The 18284-nt window shown below is 40.8% G+C and overlaps 1 protein-coding gene across 6 annotated transcripts in view; it reads left to right on the top strand.

Annotated features, from left to right (window-relative positions):
* robo1 (roundabout guidance receptor 1) overlaps positions 1-18284 on the top strand; it is a 247701-nt gene that overhangs the window by 111420 nt on the left and 117997 nt on the right. For all 6 annotated transcript variants that reach the window (XM_023961823.1, XM_023961822.1, XM_023961827.1 and 3 more), the window contains one exon: positions 11857-12183. In XM_023961823.1, the coding sequence (XP_023817591.1) occupies positions 11857-12183 (327 nt within the window). The remainder of the gene's footprint in view (positions 1-11856; positions 12184-18284) is intronic.

The raw sequence follows: 18284 nt of genomic DNA, 5'->3' as shown, positions 1-18284 counted from the left end.
AGTGATTGTGGTGAAAAAACCTGTACTGTTGGGTTTTTCTTTTGGAGGGTGGACATCTGGGGAGAGGCGAAGCTGATTTTAAGAAGTGCTGAGTAAATGAAAGATGCTTCCAAGGCCCAGCGTGGCTTTGAGGGCTCAGTCGGGAATGACCAGCATCCCTCAAGTGTCTAAAAACTGCATGCTCAGGAGCTCTTCCAGGGCTTGCCCCAGATCTGGAGTTTGGTCCTGCGGTAAACTGTGCTTCCATGGGGTGTTCTGCCTTGTGCATTTTAAAAAGGCTCAGACCGCCCTCCCTTTCATTTTCTCCACTGGGGAGACTGAGAGATGGCATTGAGGACTGCCTTTCCCCGCATCCTTCTTTTCTTTCTCACCCCCTGAGTCCGGACCCCTTTCCAGCCTCTGGGACCATTCTATTACCCTCTCATTTTAGCTCCTGGATGCACTTTTGAAATGCTAAAACTCTCTTTGGTTATAACTGACAAGGGAAAATACCTTTCAAATAACTCGATTAAATTAGCAGTTAAAGGAAAAAAAGCCAGAAACAATATTTGCTTTTATAATTTTACTTCCATGATATTTCTTTTTCACTTACGGCACTTTTTGCCTTGGGGAATTCTTTTTCTAAAGTGTCTCCTCTTTCAGAGCTGCATCAGCACCTTTAATCTAGCCCTAACAGGGAGTAAAAGGGATGGGGGGGGGGGGGGGGGGGGGGGGGGGGCAAGGGTAATTCTGTCAGACAAAAGACGGTGATAAAAGTAGGAGGGTCGAAGTCTATTTAAGGGGAAAGCACTGGAAACCATAATTAATGAGAGAGTGACCTTGAAATTCACTATTACAGGCCTGCATTTGGAGCCCCCACCATTTAGCTGTAACCATGGTGAAGAGACTTCACAGACCTGGGTGATTTTTTTCCAACATGTAAATGCATGGCTACTTTGAGTTGAGGGATTAAACATAATCCTGCTCTATTATCAGGCTTACCTACTTACTGGTGCTGTAAATCTGATGTCACCACGGATATTAATACATGAAAGTCCAAAGTTATTTGTCAGACGCTTTTTTGCAGATGCAGTATGGCATAGCAGTCTGCAAACATGGTTTAAAATGTCTGAAACACCTCTGGATATTCATTTTTAACACAAATGCTTGAACTTTTCCAGGTCTGAAATGCTTAGAGAGCAGTTTTTGTTCTTCAATGTTTCTGTTTCCCTTTAGAAAAACTGTTGTCTCCATTTGTAGTATCACCAGGTTCATTCTCACACTAGCACTATGAACACTTCCAATGAAAAGTCTATGTAAATGCTCGTTTTGGACGTTTAAAATTTCAAAAGTTAGTAAAACTTAGTAAATTATTTAGTAAATTAGTAAAACGTTTTTGGGCTGTATGTACAAGACATTAAAAGTCAAACCAGGTTGAGTTTTGACCAATGAGGGACTCAAATTTGGAAGGGACGCATGGATGGTGTCCCTTTTAATTAAGGGAAGTGCCAATTGTTTGAATATTGATCATGGAGGAGAAATCAACAATTCCAGTTTGTTTTCTTTCAATAGAGCTTTGAAAGAAAACAAACTGGAGCAAGATTCACAAGATTTGCACCACTTTGACATTTTACGCTTAGTCTCTTCCAGCTGTAGGTGGGGGACATGTGCTAGTAAACAGTCGAAAAAGAAGAAGAAGAAGAAGCCCCTGCCTTCTTGTCCAGTGTGAACACTATTAGCTAAACGCGGGTTCAAGAATACACGTACGCCACATGCCCATAGTGAATGAAGCTTCAGTTGGAAGTTTCACATTTTAGACTATTAACATTAGCTTAAAAACACAAATTACCCTTCATTATCCACAAGACAAAGAAATAAGATTGATACAAATATGTTGGAATTATGGCATCTCTTTCACATTTTTAATATGCTTGGCTTTCTGGGTAGCCAGTGCTTTAATCCAATCCTTTTTTTGGGTTAAATTTTGCATTATTCAATGGAGATTTTAGATGTTTGTTTTTTTTATTTTCCTTTTTTCCTTTCAGGCTTATGTTATCCTCCTGAAAGACACTGATGTATTTTATTTACAAACCACATTCTGAAAATCATCTTTGTTCTGGCAGCTTCACACGTGATCACTTTTTCCAAGAAAAGAAAAAGAAAGACGTCCAGACAATTCCGTATCGCTGGAAAGAAGAATTATTTGAAAACAGTTTAGAGAGCTAATTGTGATTCAGATGTGTTGTCTCGTGTTTCTCCACGTTATCACTGTCTCCAGGTTTCTTTAGATGCTCCATCGTCTGACACGAGTGAGATATGATGTGAGATATCTAAAAATGGCATACGAAAATTAGGGTAGTGGGTAAGATGCATTTGCATTTTTATTCTCAAAGCAGAAGGAAGCTGTGTTTTGGGTAGAGGTGTGTATGTACCTGAACAGTTAATGGGTTATAAGGGGAGGACATGGTAAGTGGGTGCTGGAAAGCAGACAGCCCAGTGAGCAGTTGTCTGCAGAAGGAAATTTCTTTTTAATGCCAGTCTGGGCACAGTCTCCCCTCTGTGTATGTCTAGAAAAAGGTTTCTTGGCAGACTTTGCCCCTTCATTAGTTTTGACCAAATATTTACTGCTCATTGCATGGCAGGCCTTACATTCCCATTTAATTTTTCCAGGCCAGATTCTGAATAGTTTGGGGCGATTTGTGTTCCATTTGGCTGGACTTGGACCACGGCCCTGTCAGCAGGCCCATGCTGGAGTCATTTTGCCACATGGCTCCACAGAGTCCTAACCTACACTGTGGGAGCTAAGTTTCACTTTAATACCTCAGCAGCTACAGAATATGCACTCCTATACTAGTTTGCAAGCACTCCTAACAGAACCTGAGATGTGTTTACCATTCATAACCGGAAGGTCACCGAAAGGGAATCAGACTGGAGAACTCAGAAATAAACGTCATAGCCTCTACCGGATGCTGCAAAGGAAAATCCCTTTTAACACCCTGCTGTCTGAGATTTGCCTCATAATATGAGTTTGGATGGACATTTAGAACAACCTGTATTTAGGCAGTTAAGGGGTCCTATACAACCTTGGCCCAACACTGGACCCAGGTCACTCCTGCTATCAAATAAATAACATTTTAAAAGCATTAGATGCTCTTTAGACACATTTGCCCCTGCCTGCTTTCGCGTCACAGTTGAGCTCAGCTTTTTCTTGGCTGCCAGCCCACATGCTGCTCTCTCTGTGGCTTGCCTGTGCCAACTGAGTGTGCTGCTGGTTTCTCTAATTCCCTCGCTGCCCCTCAGCCCCTCCTTCACCTTACCTCTACTTCCCACTAGACTTCATAACCTTCCTTGATGGAACAGAAATAAGCCATTTAAGAGGAAGACGTTGTAAAGACTTGACAACCGTACTGCATTGTTGTTGACTGCAAAAAACTGAGTAGAATACAATTCAAATTTGACAGTTGTGCTGAGTTTGTATTGCCCTTCTTTAAAGTCCCATTCCGATCATCTTTTGATCTATTTTCAAAGCATTCCCTGGTGGTCTTTCAATTGCCATTTTAAGGCAAAATAATAAAAAAAAACTGTGGTTTTCTAGGGCATAGTTTCTGCAGAGCAGCAGTAGTTAATCAGAAACTCATAATTTAAATAAAGAAACACTTAGTATTATTCTTAATTTTCTTTACATATGTGCTTCATCATGGGGAAACATGTTAAAAACACCAAAAACCTTTTTTTTATTGGATTGAGTCTCTATATGAAATGTATGACCTCAAATAAACATGTATTTGGCTTTTAAAAGTCTATTCAAATTATTTTCTTCCATATATAACTTTATTATTTCCCCTCCCAAAAATAAACTACAGTATTCTCACTGTGGAAACAATAAATCTACCTTGTATTTAATTACCCTCATTTCTGCTGTCTTGCTGTTGTTGAAAGGCTTTGTAAATCACTAAAACTGCATTGGTCAGACCTCATTACAAGTTAAAATGCAGGAAAAAACGAAAACAAGAGGTACCGGTAATTGCAGACGCTCACTCCCCTGTGCTTCATTTCTGAAATCCTCCGCCATGCTCACAGCATTGGCCATGTTACACAAAAAAGCCAGAGGAGCTCAGCCCAGCATCTGGGATCCTCATTAATTACAGCCCCTTTCCTAGAGTTCCTGCTCTGTTGCAGGAATGACATCCTTGACACCGGTGTACATGAGACACACAGGCTGGGTTTTCATTGCAGGTCGTCACAGTGAATGTGCCAGGTCAGCTTGAGGAGCCAGTGAGTTTGCCTAAACCGCCACATTGTGAATAGATAGATAGATACCAGACAGACTGACATACAGTCAGTGAGACAGACTGACTCTCCGCCTGCATCCACCCAGCTCCGTTCAGCCCATCTGCCTGGTCTCCAGAGCCAATTTGACAGGCAGCTTCCTAACAAGCTTCACAGCCTTTTCCACCACAGATTTCCTCCTTGTCCCTGAAAATTGATACAATCAAAAAAAAAGGAACTACATTCATCCTGCAGGAATGGAGGTTGCCCTTATGGCCTTCTGCTGAGTCTGACAGCTTTTGTTTGTCTCTAATGACACTCAGTGTGTAGATTGACATCAGAGCGAGCAACAACTCATCCACAAGTCTGTGTCTTGGGTCTGTGTTGTACAGTTGTGTAATAGACTTTCAATTTGTTAGGTCTATTTACATTCATTCACCACTGATTTATTGCTGGCAGTCTGTGTAAATTTACCAAACAGGGTACATTTGTAAAGCTTTTCCAGCAATATTGATTTATTATGCCATATCATGAACTTCCCATAAAAGACAAGTTAAATAAAGAATCCCCTGTTGTCTTTGAGCATTTTATGAGCTTTATTAACTCCTACATTAGCTGCATTTCTGTCAGGTGTTTTCCAAACATGTCAAATCCATTTGGCAAAAGCCTTCAACAGAAGCCGCTCAGAATGGGCCCCAGTCTCCCAGAGGAATGCTATGTATCATTCCCTGCCCACCAGCTTGGCCTGACTTGCTTGGAGAGAGCCAGGGTTTGTTTCCCAGCTGACACAGTCAAGACTTTGGGGCTTGGGTGCTGCAGCCTTTAAGAACTGCACTGTTTTTTCCTGATGAGCAGAAACGAAAGAGCATTCCAGAACCTTACAGCTTATGATTGTAACCTTTGGTCTGTGCAGGGCAAAGAGAGCTGCTAATGCTGTCCTCAGCAGGGTTCTCATCTCTTTATTGCAGATGACAAATGAGCAACAGGATGATCAAAGGCAGCAACAGTTATAAAAGTGATTCTGACACATCTGAGCAATTAAGCGGGCCCTGGTAATGTAACTTGAAAACCAAGGCAAGTTTGGTAAATTAATAAGTCATTCATCTTACTTTTATCTCACTGTGCTTTCCCAGTTGACCTATCCTTCAATGCTATTTGGAATAGGATTAGCCCATGTATTGGAGAGGTACTGGAGAAACTGCTGATTGAAGAGGAACAGTTTTCAACTTGTTTTTTAGACTTTCTTAGCCAAACTGTGACAAAGGAGCTTTGTACTGTGGTTGTATACATTTTTGCAAAAGTCATATTTCACCAAAGGGAAGTAAGCGATGTGGACATCTGCAGCAGTGTTGCTCCAGGTTTTATGTAGTTCTGGTTGGTTTTAATTTGTGTAGTGAAACATGTTTAGTCAAAGCTTTGTTCAACTAATAACCCCCAAAAAATTGGATACAGGTTTAGTTTTGTTGAAGTGATCTCTGTTCTTAAGCTTGCTTTAATGCAGTTCAAGCCAAGTAACCATACTCTATGCTGTTTAGTAAATGTAGACAAAGAAATGGGGAGTGAAGGAGGTCATAAAGATATCCGTCATCCCCCTCCGTCACCCCACCTCTAAATCTCCGTGCACACTCTCACACGGGGCTGTAATCCTGCCTCTTAGGAGTGTAAGTGATAGCCTTGTGTAACAATAAAATCCGGTTTGATCAGATGCAACTGGGAAAGTCATTCATGCAGCACATTCCATGGTGGGATAGTGAGCTTGAAATGGTGAAAGATTTAGTTTCACTTCCCTGCTAATGTCATCCGATCATCAGGAGTACAGTACCTCACCTTTTCCCTGTTGCAGTCTATCTTTCTTATCTCTGCCCTCTCTTCGTTATCTTCTCTAGTTCAACAGAGAAGGCTGCCTTTTTCCTTTGCATTCAGTCGTTACATTGGCCGGCCTCCCTTCTGAGTGTGCATTGCTTCGGTCTCCGCCTGCCCACCCTGTGGGGACACACCCTCTGCTCTTATCTCCGCCATAAATCCCTCTTAAGTCCCCTAATCATAGATTAATGTGACTGTAGATAGGGAGTGACCTACTGTTCTTGGCCTCCCTTATCATAGATTCGTGTTTCATATATCTGGCTTTGCTTATCTGGTCATCTGATGTGCTTTGTGATGATTTGTCTCAGACAACACCTGTCAGTTTTAATATCTCTGTGAGATTCTATGACCTTGGGCGTGTTTATGGTGGAAATTAAATTTTACAGCTGTTTTGCTCTTGTAATCAAATGAATTCTTTGGCTGGGATCCTTTGGTCTGTTGAACAGCAAGGCACTATGAAGTTGCTTGATCATTCAAGGAAGTACATTCATTATTTCGTCTCCCCACCTCAGGGGACCACAGCGACAGCAGATCTAAATTGCTTTACTCTTCCCATTCCCTGTGGGTGCTTTTGGGTAAAGGGCATGAGCCTGGCTCTGTTCATCTCTCCCACACTCTGCCAAGATAGGCGCTATGGAAATAGTTGCCACAAACAAAGGCACATTCATTTTTAAAGTCAGGGAAATAACTGGACCTGAACTGATTACCTGAGCTAGCTAATTGTTTTTAGTCTCTACCAATGCTTTACAGCTTATTTCCATTTTTATGTCTTTTGTGAATGCTGGCAAAGAAAAGTAATTAGTGTCAATATTGCCTTTAGGGTTGTATTTAGAAGGGGCAAAGAGTCTGCACTGAAGCCATGACCCTGTCTGTGACAGAACTAATCATGTCTGGCTTTATCGGGTCTTCAAGCTGCTAAGACTGAAGAATGTTGGAGGGTCTTCCTCTCTGCTTTCAGTCAATCGATCTCACTCCAAGACAGCACTTTAGCACCAGAGCTGGAGATTTTTAAACTTTGATGCTTTTTCCAGCAGTTAAGATCGTGGTCTTTTGCTGTGATGAAAGATGTTCTCGAGTTATAATGCGGCAGTTTTTACAAACAAAATGTTAATTTCTTGTTGTTTTTTTTTTTAACTGTTACATTTCTTTTGCAACATCCTTCAACATGTGTTATAAGATAGGTTGATCCATATTGTTTTTTCTAATAGTTTGAGGAAGTATGTTCAACATGTTAAATTTATTCACAACAGGAACATGGACTCGTGTTGAAGTCCCAAAATTCAAGTTCAGCCCTAAGGCATGTTATGAGTCGATAAAAAGCAAGCAGCCTGTCCAAAGTATGCTGAAGGATCCAGCTGACATTGGCTTTTTGAAAACCACAACAGATCTCATCATCATACTGTTTTTATCGAACACAGGAGAGGTTCATAGTCTGGATTTGAGAGGGAGCAAATGCCCAGAGGCCCTCATGAATCCAAGCATGCACGCAGTGCAAGGGTCAATGTCTAGGTCTGGACCTCTGCATTGGCTCTACGGATGGATCTGAGGCTATTCGGTTCAGTTTACGCCATATTGCTGTAAGGCTTTATTTATTACAGAAATTGCGAGGTGAGAAAAAGTTTCAGAGAATTGTTTTTATTTTAATTACCTCCACAGCGAGCAAAGGCTCCCTTAAGCGTAGTTTAGCTTTGTGAATGTGTGAGTGTGTGTATAGGGGCAAATGAGATAAAAGAAACAGAGTGCTGTTGCAAGCGAGAGGGAGAAGGAGAATCTCGCCTCAGGCACCAATCGATCAGATCCTCGCAGTAGAAGTCCCAGCTTCCCTTTGGTGAAGCTGTGTATTGCATTAGCTCATCACACATTCTCTGTCTGAAAGGGGAGAGGCGGGGAGGAGGGGGATAGAAAGTAGCAGAGTGTGTTTGAAAGCAGCAGAGAGGAAGGAAGGGCACCACTTTGAAAAAAAGGGAAGGGGAAGGTTAGATAACTCAAATAAAGTGAGGAAGACACCGTGAACATCTTGGCTCAGTAAAAGTGTGTGCACTCCAGTTGGATTTTTTTGTCTCAGATTTGGCCTTCTTCGAATGCAGAAAGGAAGTGGTCCGTCTGTGTGTGTGTTTTTTTTAAATTTTTTTAAGAATATTGCATTTATAGAGAAGTGCTTTGGCCTGTTCTTGTCTTGGACAAAATAATCCCAGGTTTGTTACCTCTGATGAGGGGCAATGGAGCTGAAGTAACAGAGGTCATTCGAAGTGTCTGTAAAGATTGGTATGAAAAGTATTTTAAAATACGCAAATCCTACTGTAAAATACTTGATCTATTAGCTGCATTTCACTATTCTAATTAGATGAGCTGACTAAAATCTATTTATCATCCTATTCTTAGCAACTCTGTTGTTACCAGGTACCACGGTGTAGATTAATCATTCAGGTTCCATGTAATTATCGTGTGTAAACAGTTTCTGATCAAACCCAGTTCACTGCAGAGTTCTCCTCGCAAAGGACCACATCTAAATAGTTAATGAGTCTTCTATAAAACCCCAAACTTCAGACCGTTTTGAAATTACAGAGGAGCTCTCTAAATCAGGAAGGGAACAGGCTCAGCAGATCGGAGCAGTGCTCTTCAAAGTCCTCTTTAATAAAACATATTAACTTTTCTGGTGAAGGGCGGTGGTAGGGTGCAGCTCTGTGGATGGTAATAGGCCGGTACCGTGTCAGCTCAGCTCTGCCTGACCAAAGGGCTGAGCCTTGTTAGCAACAAGGTCTGTAGGTTCAAAATACTGTGATGAGAGCAGGCTGCAAATGGAGGTTAATTAGCTCAGTTGAGTTTTAGACAACTCAAATAGCCAGAAGGCAAGGATATGTATTTTTTATAGACTTTATTCAGTGCCACAGAGTAGACTAATTTATCTCACCAAAGACTTGATATGTGGCTCCCCAGTTCCCCATCTGTTTCACTCTCTGTCAAAGGAATGCAATAATCCACAAACATCTTTTTCATTACATAAAACACTCAGAGGGTTTTGTGCGCAGTGCTACATTTTTTTTTGTTATCTCACTTTGTACCAGCCAGAATTTTCACATTCATATTTTTCTGTAGTTCTTTAGTATTACTTTAGAAAATAGCGCTAGGTTGGAAATGCCAGTGAATAGAAGCATAAGCAGCAGTGTAGAGGGTTTATCACACCACAATGTTTATATTTCATTACAAAGTATTTTTGAAAATGGCCTTTGTCAAGATTGTTTAATATACGTCTAATTTTTTAGTCCAGTGCTTGATATAACAACTGATTCCAGTGAGCTGATGTCCAGGGTCTTCCTGTCAAATAAATGTTTCTTTTTCTCTGTTCTAACACCTCCAGATCCTCATTACTGTATATGAAGCTTAAGAGACTCATGATGTCCTTCATTGAGCTGCTGAATTAATTATATTTCATTGACCACACCAGACATTTGCACTGAAGTGATTAATCTTTTCACAGAGCTGTCACTAATTATGCTGACATTACTTGAAATATGTGGTGACCAGTAAAAGATGCCATCTCAGCACAGGTTTTCAGGAAAAAGGGTGGGGGATGGGCGGATGGCACACAAAAACGAGTCAGTGTGGCTAGTTCACGGGATACTGGGTTAATTAATTGCGGGTCTGTGCCTCCAATTAGACTTGGCTGTCTTTAATTGGTGCTGAATGGGCTCCAAAGGCCTATACTGGGCAATATGTTGAGAAAATGTGCAGGGAAGAGCTCTTTGTCCCACCCTTCAGGAATTACCACAGGAAACTAATTTGCATGTAAAGCAGGAGGTTTGATAGCCACAGCTGACTGGTCAGGGAGAGAAGGATTGTAATGACCAGAGATAGCACTGAGGTGTTAAACCCTTTGGCACTGTTGCTGACACTGCTTTGACTGCTACAGTGGTGTAATCTCTGCTCTCGCTGTTGCTTTGTCAAAATGCTGTGAGGTGGAGCTGTATCTTATCTTTTCATCTCTTAATTTCCCTTTTGCCTTCAAGGTGCGCTATTCGTGTTTATAGTTGCCTTCCTCCTATAATTTTTTGGCTGTTTGATCTGAGAAATGGCAGTCACACTGCTTCATTGTTAAGGATTGCTGGAGTAGCTCTTTGGACTTTAATTAAAGGACGCCTTTGTTCTCTGATTGGTTAGTTTTTCTCATTGCTGTTTGCATAGGCTAAATCTTTCCTTTTAATTCAAATTTTATATTTTACTACCTCAAGATTGGACCAGTATAAAAACTAAATGTACTTTGATTATTAGATTTAAAAAGCACACTGTTGTAAAAACAATAGATTTCATGGATCCACTGCCGTAAATTTTTAAAGTTTCTGTAGTCAGGTCATTAAAAGTTTATAGAAATACCCCAAGCATGGAGCAAATTTGTTAGCTACAGCTTCTTAACGTCACATTAAGCATCTAACTTACTGAATAGACTTATACTTTACCATATTTGTCAGAGTATAAGTCACAGTCTTTTGCATAGTTGGCCGGGGGTGCGACTTGAATGTGATTTTAAAAAATAAATAAATACCAACAATCATTAGAGGGCACCAAAGGTGAGCGTATCTATATTTCCTGTAAAACAACAGAAGAAGTGCCGGTCAGTCTTACCTCAGGATTGGATAAAGTAGTGCTAAAGCGAAAGGATAAAGAATTCAAAGGATTATTGTTACCTATTCTTTTTCAAGATTAAATGTTCATTCTTGGTCCCATATTTTGTTGAATAAATGCTTCTAAATATTCTTCTAAAAGTGAGACTTATATTTCCAGTGCGGCTTAGATTCTTTTTTTTCTTAGGGTGTTTTTAGACAGGACACATTTAAGTGAACCAGAGTTTGTTTCCCCCGATCATCTGGAACAAATTTTCTGTCTGAGTACGTCCAAGCTGACCCATGTCCGGGACCAAGAACAGCACTCGGACCCATCTTTCGAAGTGGTCTTGATTTGTTTCCACTCGGACTGAGCTGTAGTTCGTTCTGAGAGTTCTCAGTCTGAATACAATCCATCCTTGGAGCAAAACAACTGAACTAAAACAGCCACTGTAGCTGACGTAAACAGAGTAGGAATAAAGCAACTGATGAACCGCGGAAAAATGCAAAGTAATGATTGTTGTGTTGTCTAACAGAGAAAAGGGTCAGAGTCCTTATTGGTTAGAATGTTTATTTTAACAGAGCTGAACACGCTTTTTACATGCTTTTCTGTGTCTCGATATGCATGCATGCGGTGCTGCTGTGACATCACCCTAAAAAGTAACCTTGTAGTTTCCTTAACAGAATTTTCCTAAAAACAATGCTATAAAACCAAACATGAGGTTCGGGACTTGATCCGGAACAAATTAAGTGGACTTTATCCGAAACAAAGGATTTTCCAGTCTGAATACATCCTGATGCTCTGTCCAAAAAATATGCTACTAATAACTGGGAAGTCTTAAAACTTAGTAAAAATGACAATGCAATATTTATTCAGCACCTTATAGACTCTTCTAAGGAGGCATAAGGCGAACAGAACTGTGCACATAGGAAAAAAATTAAGCTTTGGTTCCCTTGCAGTCCTTTTTTTCTCCTCTGTTCAAAGAGCATTTTTAGGGTAAGCTTACATGATATAACATGTTGACAGTAAAGATTTGATGACATTTTCTTTTGTGGGTATTATCAATTATAACAATTTGTGCACCTGCATTGTCAGATGATTAGATCTATATAGTTATTAACATTCAAATGTAAAATTTCTTTTCAGGATCTCGTCTGCGGCAAGAAGACACCCCACCTAGGATTGTAGAGCACCCATCAGACCTGATCGTTTCCAAAGGGGAGCCTGCCACACTCAACTGTAAAGCAGAAGGACGGCCAACCCCAACGGTGGAGTGGTATAAGGATGGAGAACGGGTGGAAACGGATAGGGACAATCCCCGCTCTCAGCGCATGCTGCTTCCAAGTGGCTCCCTCTTCTTCCTGCGCATTGTCCACGGACGACGAAGCAAACCTGATGAAGGCTCCTACGTTTGCGTTGCTCGCAACTATCTGGGTGAAGCAGTGAGTCACAATGCCTCGCTGGAAGTAGCCAGTAAGTGCAGCATGTCTTTGTAGTTCTTCGTTGTTCTGCTGTCAGAGTGAATGGAGAGTTTGGGGTTAGATGTAGCTGAATAGTAGGCTCCAGTTACGTCCAGTGTTCCTGCTCTCAATGTGTTCATTGAGTTGGATAATCTCTCAGGAGTTGGTCAGGGTATGTTTGGCCCAATGGTCTGTACAGGCCTGTGGAGCTTTGGGGGAGAAGTGGTCTGATCATTCCAGGGTGAATGCTTTTCCAAAGAGCCCTTGGTAGGTGGTCAGGGAGCAACAATGGGAAAAGCCCTTTCTGCGTTAAAACTGGTACAGCTTTTTGTCACATGGTTAGATTCAAGATTTTATGCAGAAAAAAGGGCCACTTAGTTGTCTTCAAAAGTAGAGGTGACACTTTTATTTAGGACCATGGCAGACTTACTGAGATCAGAGTGGATAAACACGCTTGTGGGTTTCAACAAGCCTTCAGTAAACTTATAAGCCAGCAGTGGAAAGGTGGTATACTGTCGAAGAATTGAATAGGATTTTCAAACCTTTTAGCTATTTTTCCAAGTTGGGTCCTTCGTTTATACATTTTTTCACATGATTCTTAAGAGGGAGCTTTCATTTGCGGGTCAGCTCTGCAGATATATCATCTCTTTTCTCTCTTGACTGGCTGAGAGTGAGGTTTGAGGACGACGGCTCAGATATCTGCCGCTCCTCAAGCATGGCCAGAGGCTGTCGCCAACTCCTGCACTGTAATCTAATCAAGATGGGAAAAGAAAGAGTGGAACGTGTGTGTGCTTGAATGTGTACAGGTGTGAATGTCTGTGAAGTGTGTGGCCATGTTGGACTGGACACATGCTGTCCGCTTCTGACAGTTTGTAATACAAGATATAAGACAGTAATCAGTGCAGATAGATTTACCTTAGCTTTATAAACAAAAATGCATCCTTAAAAATTTCATTTATGGGGGGAAAATTCCAAATATTTGGTTTATTTGTAATTTCATTTTTTCTATTTTTATATGTGAAATGGTCCCAGCCATTATTAGCAGCATACAAATGACAACTTTAAATAAATGTAAACACAAGCTTGGCTAATTTAAAAAGGTTTCCACACATCCTAACCCAAAACATATCTTTCCTCTTAAATGGAATATAAGAAATGTTTATTTTATGGTTGGGACTCTTCGAAAGGAAACATGAGTCGCACTGGCTTACATTCAAGTTTGGTCTGTTTTTTCTGTATAAGGTTCAAAAAGACCAATAATGACAAGCCACCATGCTCCAGCACACTCTCTCCGTCCATCTTAGCTGGTGTCTTTTTCTCCCCTCTCTGCAGCTCATGCTTAACTACATATAATTATGTTGTCTGAACAACCAGGAGAGAACCCAACCCGTGAAAAACGGCAGAAAACCCCCCCCAAAATCTTGACTTTTCTTTTCAGCCTACATTAGATGTCAGTGCAAATAAATCCAATGTCATACACCTGATTCATATGAAGTCATAAAGCATCTTGGATTTATTTTTAACATTAAAAAAAATGTGCCAGGCTGAACTGCCATGAGTTGAACATTATGGAGACTCAGTTCAGGGTTTTCATTTGCCAGTAAAACTCCAAAGAAGGAAGTCATGCTTTTCATTGTGTTTACTTTGCTCTGCTGTCCCTCTCCAATGAATTCACTTAAAAAGCTAAAAGCACAACTTCTCAGAGATGTTATTGTTAAGGCCTGGCTTTTACTGTTTCATTTACTCAATGGCGATTGTTAATATAATCCAAGTTTCAACAAGTCTTGCTTTGCCTAAGTAGGAGAGCTAACCCAGATTGTTTGGTTTATCATTAACCAAATGTACAGTATAGCCTAAAATCTCTCTATGTCGGCCTCATATCCCAAAGCCTGGACTAATGGATTTACCTCCAGTGGTGTTTTCCCTATTTATTCAGAATAGCTCAAGACTGGACAACAGTCAATGTTACTGTTTCTTTAGCATTAATATGTTTAATAATCCACAAATTCTGCACTAAACAGCTATGTAGAACTATATAGAAATATCTAAAATTAACATATTTTACACTATATAAGGCACAATTAAAAGCCTTCATTTTTATTTCACAAAATAACACGTCTAATAGTGAAGAACTCCTTATCTGTGGATTCATTTTGATTGTGCTAACTGATGAAGAAGCGATTTTGAGAGGTATACAGCACTCTGTCGTATTGTCAAGTCTGTTTGGGGCTTTTTTTTTTTTACAAGTTACATACAATATTGAATGTTGTAAAAATGCTAACACAGCTAATGTGTAGCAGAGTAATACTGTATTTTTTTTACATGTTACCAACAAGGTTAGAGGTTAGTAAAGAGTAAAGTAAAGTAAAGAAATCCAACTACGGTAATTATAGGTTCCCACAAAGACATTTAAATGCATTTAGCTTTTAATTTCTTTGTGTGTGTGTTTGTGTACAATAGATATAATTTCTAAGAAAGGTGTGAGCTTTCCTTCTAAATTACTGACAACCAAACATGCAACCCAAGGAGGATGCTCTGCGTTTTATACCTTAAGGCCCGTACACACCGGGACGAATATTCGCCAGGCGTTATTCGCCAGCGTTTTTCGCCACGTTTTTTGTGTTCACACCCAGGCGATTTTCGCTGACGATGAGCCGAGCGAACATGCAATTTCATTCCCTGACATTAGATGGCGCTTAATGTAAACAGAAATACTCCTGTACACAAGGTGGCGCTGCACAACTTTAGGCTTCTTAAAGTCGCTTTTCACTCAGAAGAAGAGAGCAAGTATTTACGCGCTAGTCAGAATAATACAAAGAAAACATGAATATTTCAAGCACCAGTAGCTCCAACTGGTGCTTGGTTCGGGGATATTTTAGAATTTCCGTCATTATTTCTTCGCGACGTCTATCTTCTTCGCTGGTATGTGTGCTCAGCAAGGCAGTTTTGTGTTAGAGCGCCCCCAAGTTGTGTTTTACTGTAACTTCAGAAGCTCCAGACACGTGTGCAATAGCGCCATTCTCATTGGTCGAACCCGAGGCTTTTTTTTTTTGACGCTTTGGCGCGTGGCGTTTTTTCACGTCGGTGTGCACACTCACATTGGTGCCCTTTGTTTAGTCACGAGGCGTTAAACTTCGGCGAAAATCGACGGCGAAATTCGTCCCGGTGTGAACAGGCCTTAAAGCTATGTCACAGAAGATTCCCAAGGTTGGTTGTCTGTGCAAGGCCACTTGTTCTATGAATAGCCTTTAGTTGTGGAGATAGTAACCCAAGGTAATGGATGGCACACTGCTCCACTTGAGCAGCAGATAACCTCAGGGCCTGCTGTCTAGTGGCCTGGCGGAGTGCTCTTTGCCGACTGCACGAGTTTGGCTGCAGCTCCTTGCATTCACACACAGAAGCCTACCTCCAGAGGCAGAGTTTATGTTTTGCAGCCGCTAACAGCAGAAGCAAGAGGATGTTTACTTGAATTTCAATCCACTGCATTTAGCTCTGGTCAGCCACGTTTATCTCAGAATCTCATTGATCTCTGATGCTGCTGTAAAATCTCTGTCACCACATACAGGCAGCTGGCTTTGCAGACTCTCTGGTTAGCGAGGGAAAGGTCACGGCGTCAGGATTGTTGAAAGCGGAGGGGTTCGTCCTAACAGATTTCAAGTCATCTGCTGCGTAGGGGACTGTTGGCTTGCCTTTGAAAGTCTGAGGGAATCAGCATTACCTCCTGCTGTTGAGAAGGTCTGTCAGCTTTGTTGACAGTACGATCAGCGTTCTTTAGTTGTAATTGCTCATCTCAAAGCATCCCACATTAAAAGCCACCTCTTGATATGCAACACTTTGTGAACAAAATTGCATCTTCCTTGCACAAATGAGCCCGATGTGAATGAAGTATTACACAATCGGTATTCTCTATGATTTTATTTTTTTGTAATTGAATAAACTATTATTTGTTGATTATTTTTGTTATATTTAAGAAACCAAAAAAAAAGCAACAACAACACATATACACTATCAGGCAAACGTTCAAAAGTTCTGGATATAAATTTGAAAATGAGAAGCAGAGGGGGGTAAAAAGAAATCCAGTCTGTAAAACCCCAGCAGAAGTGGCAGTGAGTGAGCTGGCAGGCTGCCAGTTCATAGAGGCAGAGCGTGTTACAGCTCTGTGGCAGTTATTTGTCTCTGGGAAGTTCGCAGCAAATTGTGGCAAACGTCACAGCCAGGGTCCGCTTCATGAGTCAACACGCAGGCATGGGCTCCATGGGCTCCCCCCACCACCAACCCTCTGCAGCCCCCGCTCCAGCCTGTTTCTTGTTGGAACGGCGACCTCTCCCATAATGCTGAAACCTGGTAGTGGGTGTGTGGCTTTGAATACTGTCTCATGCAGTCGAAAAATGTTTTGCAGGGTAGGGAGCCTGTGAAATAAATTGTTGTGTAATAAGTCAAGACATTGCGATGAATTTAGAGTTTATTTTTAGACTGAAATGCAGGGTGGTTTTTTTTATTTTTATTTTTTTTACTTTTTAGCTATTGGAAAGGGCTGATTACATTTTTTATTTTATAAGTTATAAACCTCTCTAGGCCATGGTAGAGCGGTTGACTTCTGATTGGACCATTGCAGGATTGGGCCCTGTCCTGCCTGTGTCCCTATGTATCGAAGTGTCCTTGGGCAAGACACTGAACCGATCCTGGTGGTTATAGGTTGGCGCCAGTGTTAGGCAGTGTGTAAATGAAACTGTGACTGTAAAGCACTGTGGGCTTTCAAGGAAGGTAGAAAAACTGCTGTACAAGTATACACCACTTACCAGTTGATCCAATATTTACCAATGTTTCCTCAACTACTGTACTTATCACTTTAAGCTGCATAAAACAAATAAAGTTAAGGTTTCAAAACCTATAGGGCATATTGGTTTATACTAAAAAATAATGCTGATATTGATTGGCTATTAAAATAAAACTTGACCAATTATTAAAAAAAAAAAAATGTAGGTCATTTTGATTTAATGCATTTGATGATTAACTTGTGTTGACTTAACATATTCCACGCACATATCATCCGACAGATTAACCCTGACATTTTTTTCCCGCTTTAAGGCGGTGGCATGGAGTCAATGGAAAAAGATGTTCATCGTTCTTTTAATCATTTGTCAAGTATCAGATTAAGTTTCAGAAAGAGATTTGTTTTATAAACATGCAAGCCAAAAATCGCTCACACCCAGCCCTCCCCACTAAAACTAATATTACTGGCTGGTTGGTGGGCCAAGAGCTGAAAGTGCTTACCATGGGAAAGTGAAGCCTATCAGCAGATAAGAGTCAAAACAGAGAAGCAGGGCAGCTTTTTAACAGAGTTTAAGGGGCTTTGTGCAGTTTTACAGCAAACACTGGCATCAAGCCTAAAGACAACATACACCCAGCAGAGTCAGAGGCTGGTTTACACACGCAAAAGGACTTTGAAAGAGGCATGACTTCCTGTGTTTGAGGACTGTGCAAGTATGTGTCTGTGTTTGAATCCATCCGTCTGCCAGGATGGGTACACGGCTCAGTTAAACAATGTCTACTGTTAAAAACGCTGACGGGGCAGCTGTTCAGTAAAAAATGCACGTCAATCCTTTCTGGCTCCACCTGTTTTAAGGACCTTGTGGGGCACAAAAGACAAATCAGATGAGTCTTCCAAAACTTCTACAGAATTTTTTGTTTTTCTCGAGTAAACAATATATTCTGCATTTAATTATGTGCATCCAGAAACCAGAGGAAACCCATGAAGGAATATTACCATAAAATGACCAACTTCAGTGCTAAATAAAGCTAGTAAAATTCACTGTCAATCAAGACAAAAATTAGTTTTTTACTGTGGTAAATGATTGATCTGTCCTATGATTGAGAAATGGAAAATGTAATGCCATTCATATAGTCATTACAGCCGTTTTATAGTGCTGTTCTCCTCCCAGTGCATGAGTCATGTAGGAAATAGCTTGTCTATGTTAGTGAGAAAAGGAACGCCAACATGGAGAGTCCACTTTAACTACTTTCCTCTGTTTATCTGAAGGTATTTGCTACACATCTGTTCTCATGAAGAGCCATAGCTCAAAGTTCCTGGGACATTTGCACTTTCTTGTGTCT

The sequence above is a fragment of the Oryzias latipes genome, chromosome 13 (assembly GCF_002234675.1).
Source record: "Oryzias latipes chromosome 13, ASM223467v1".
Lineage (NCBI taxonomy): Eukaryota > Metazoa > Chordata > Actinopteri > Beloniformes > Adrianichthyidae > Oryzias > Oryzias latipes.
Note: the sequence above shows the minus strand (reverse complement) of the source record. Positions and strands in the feature narration are given on the sequence as shown.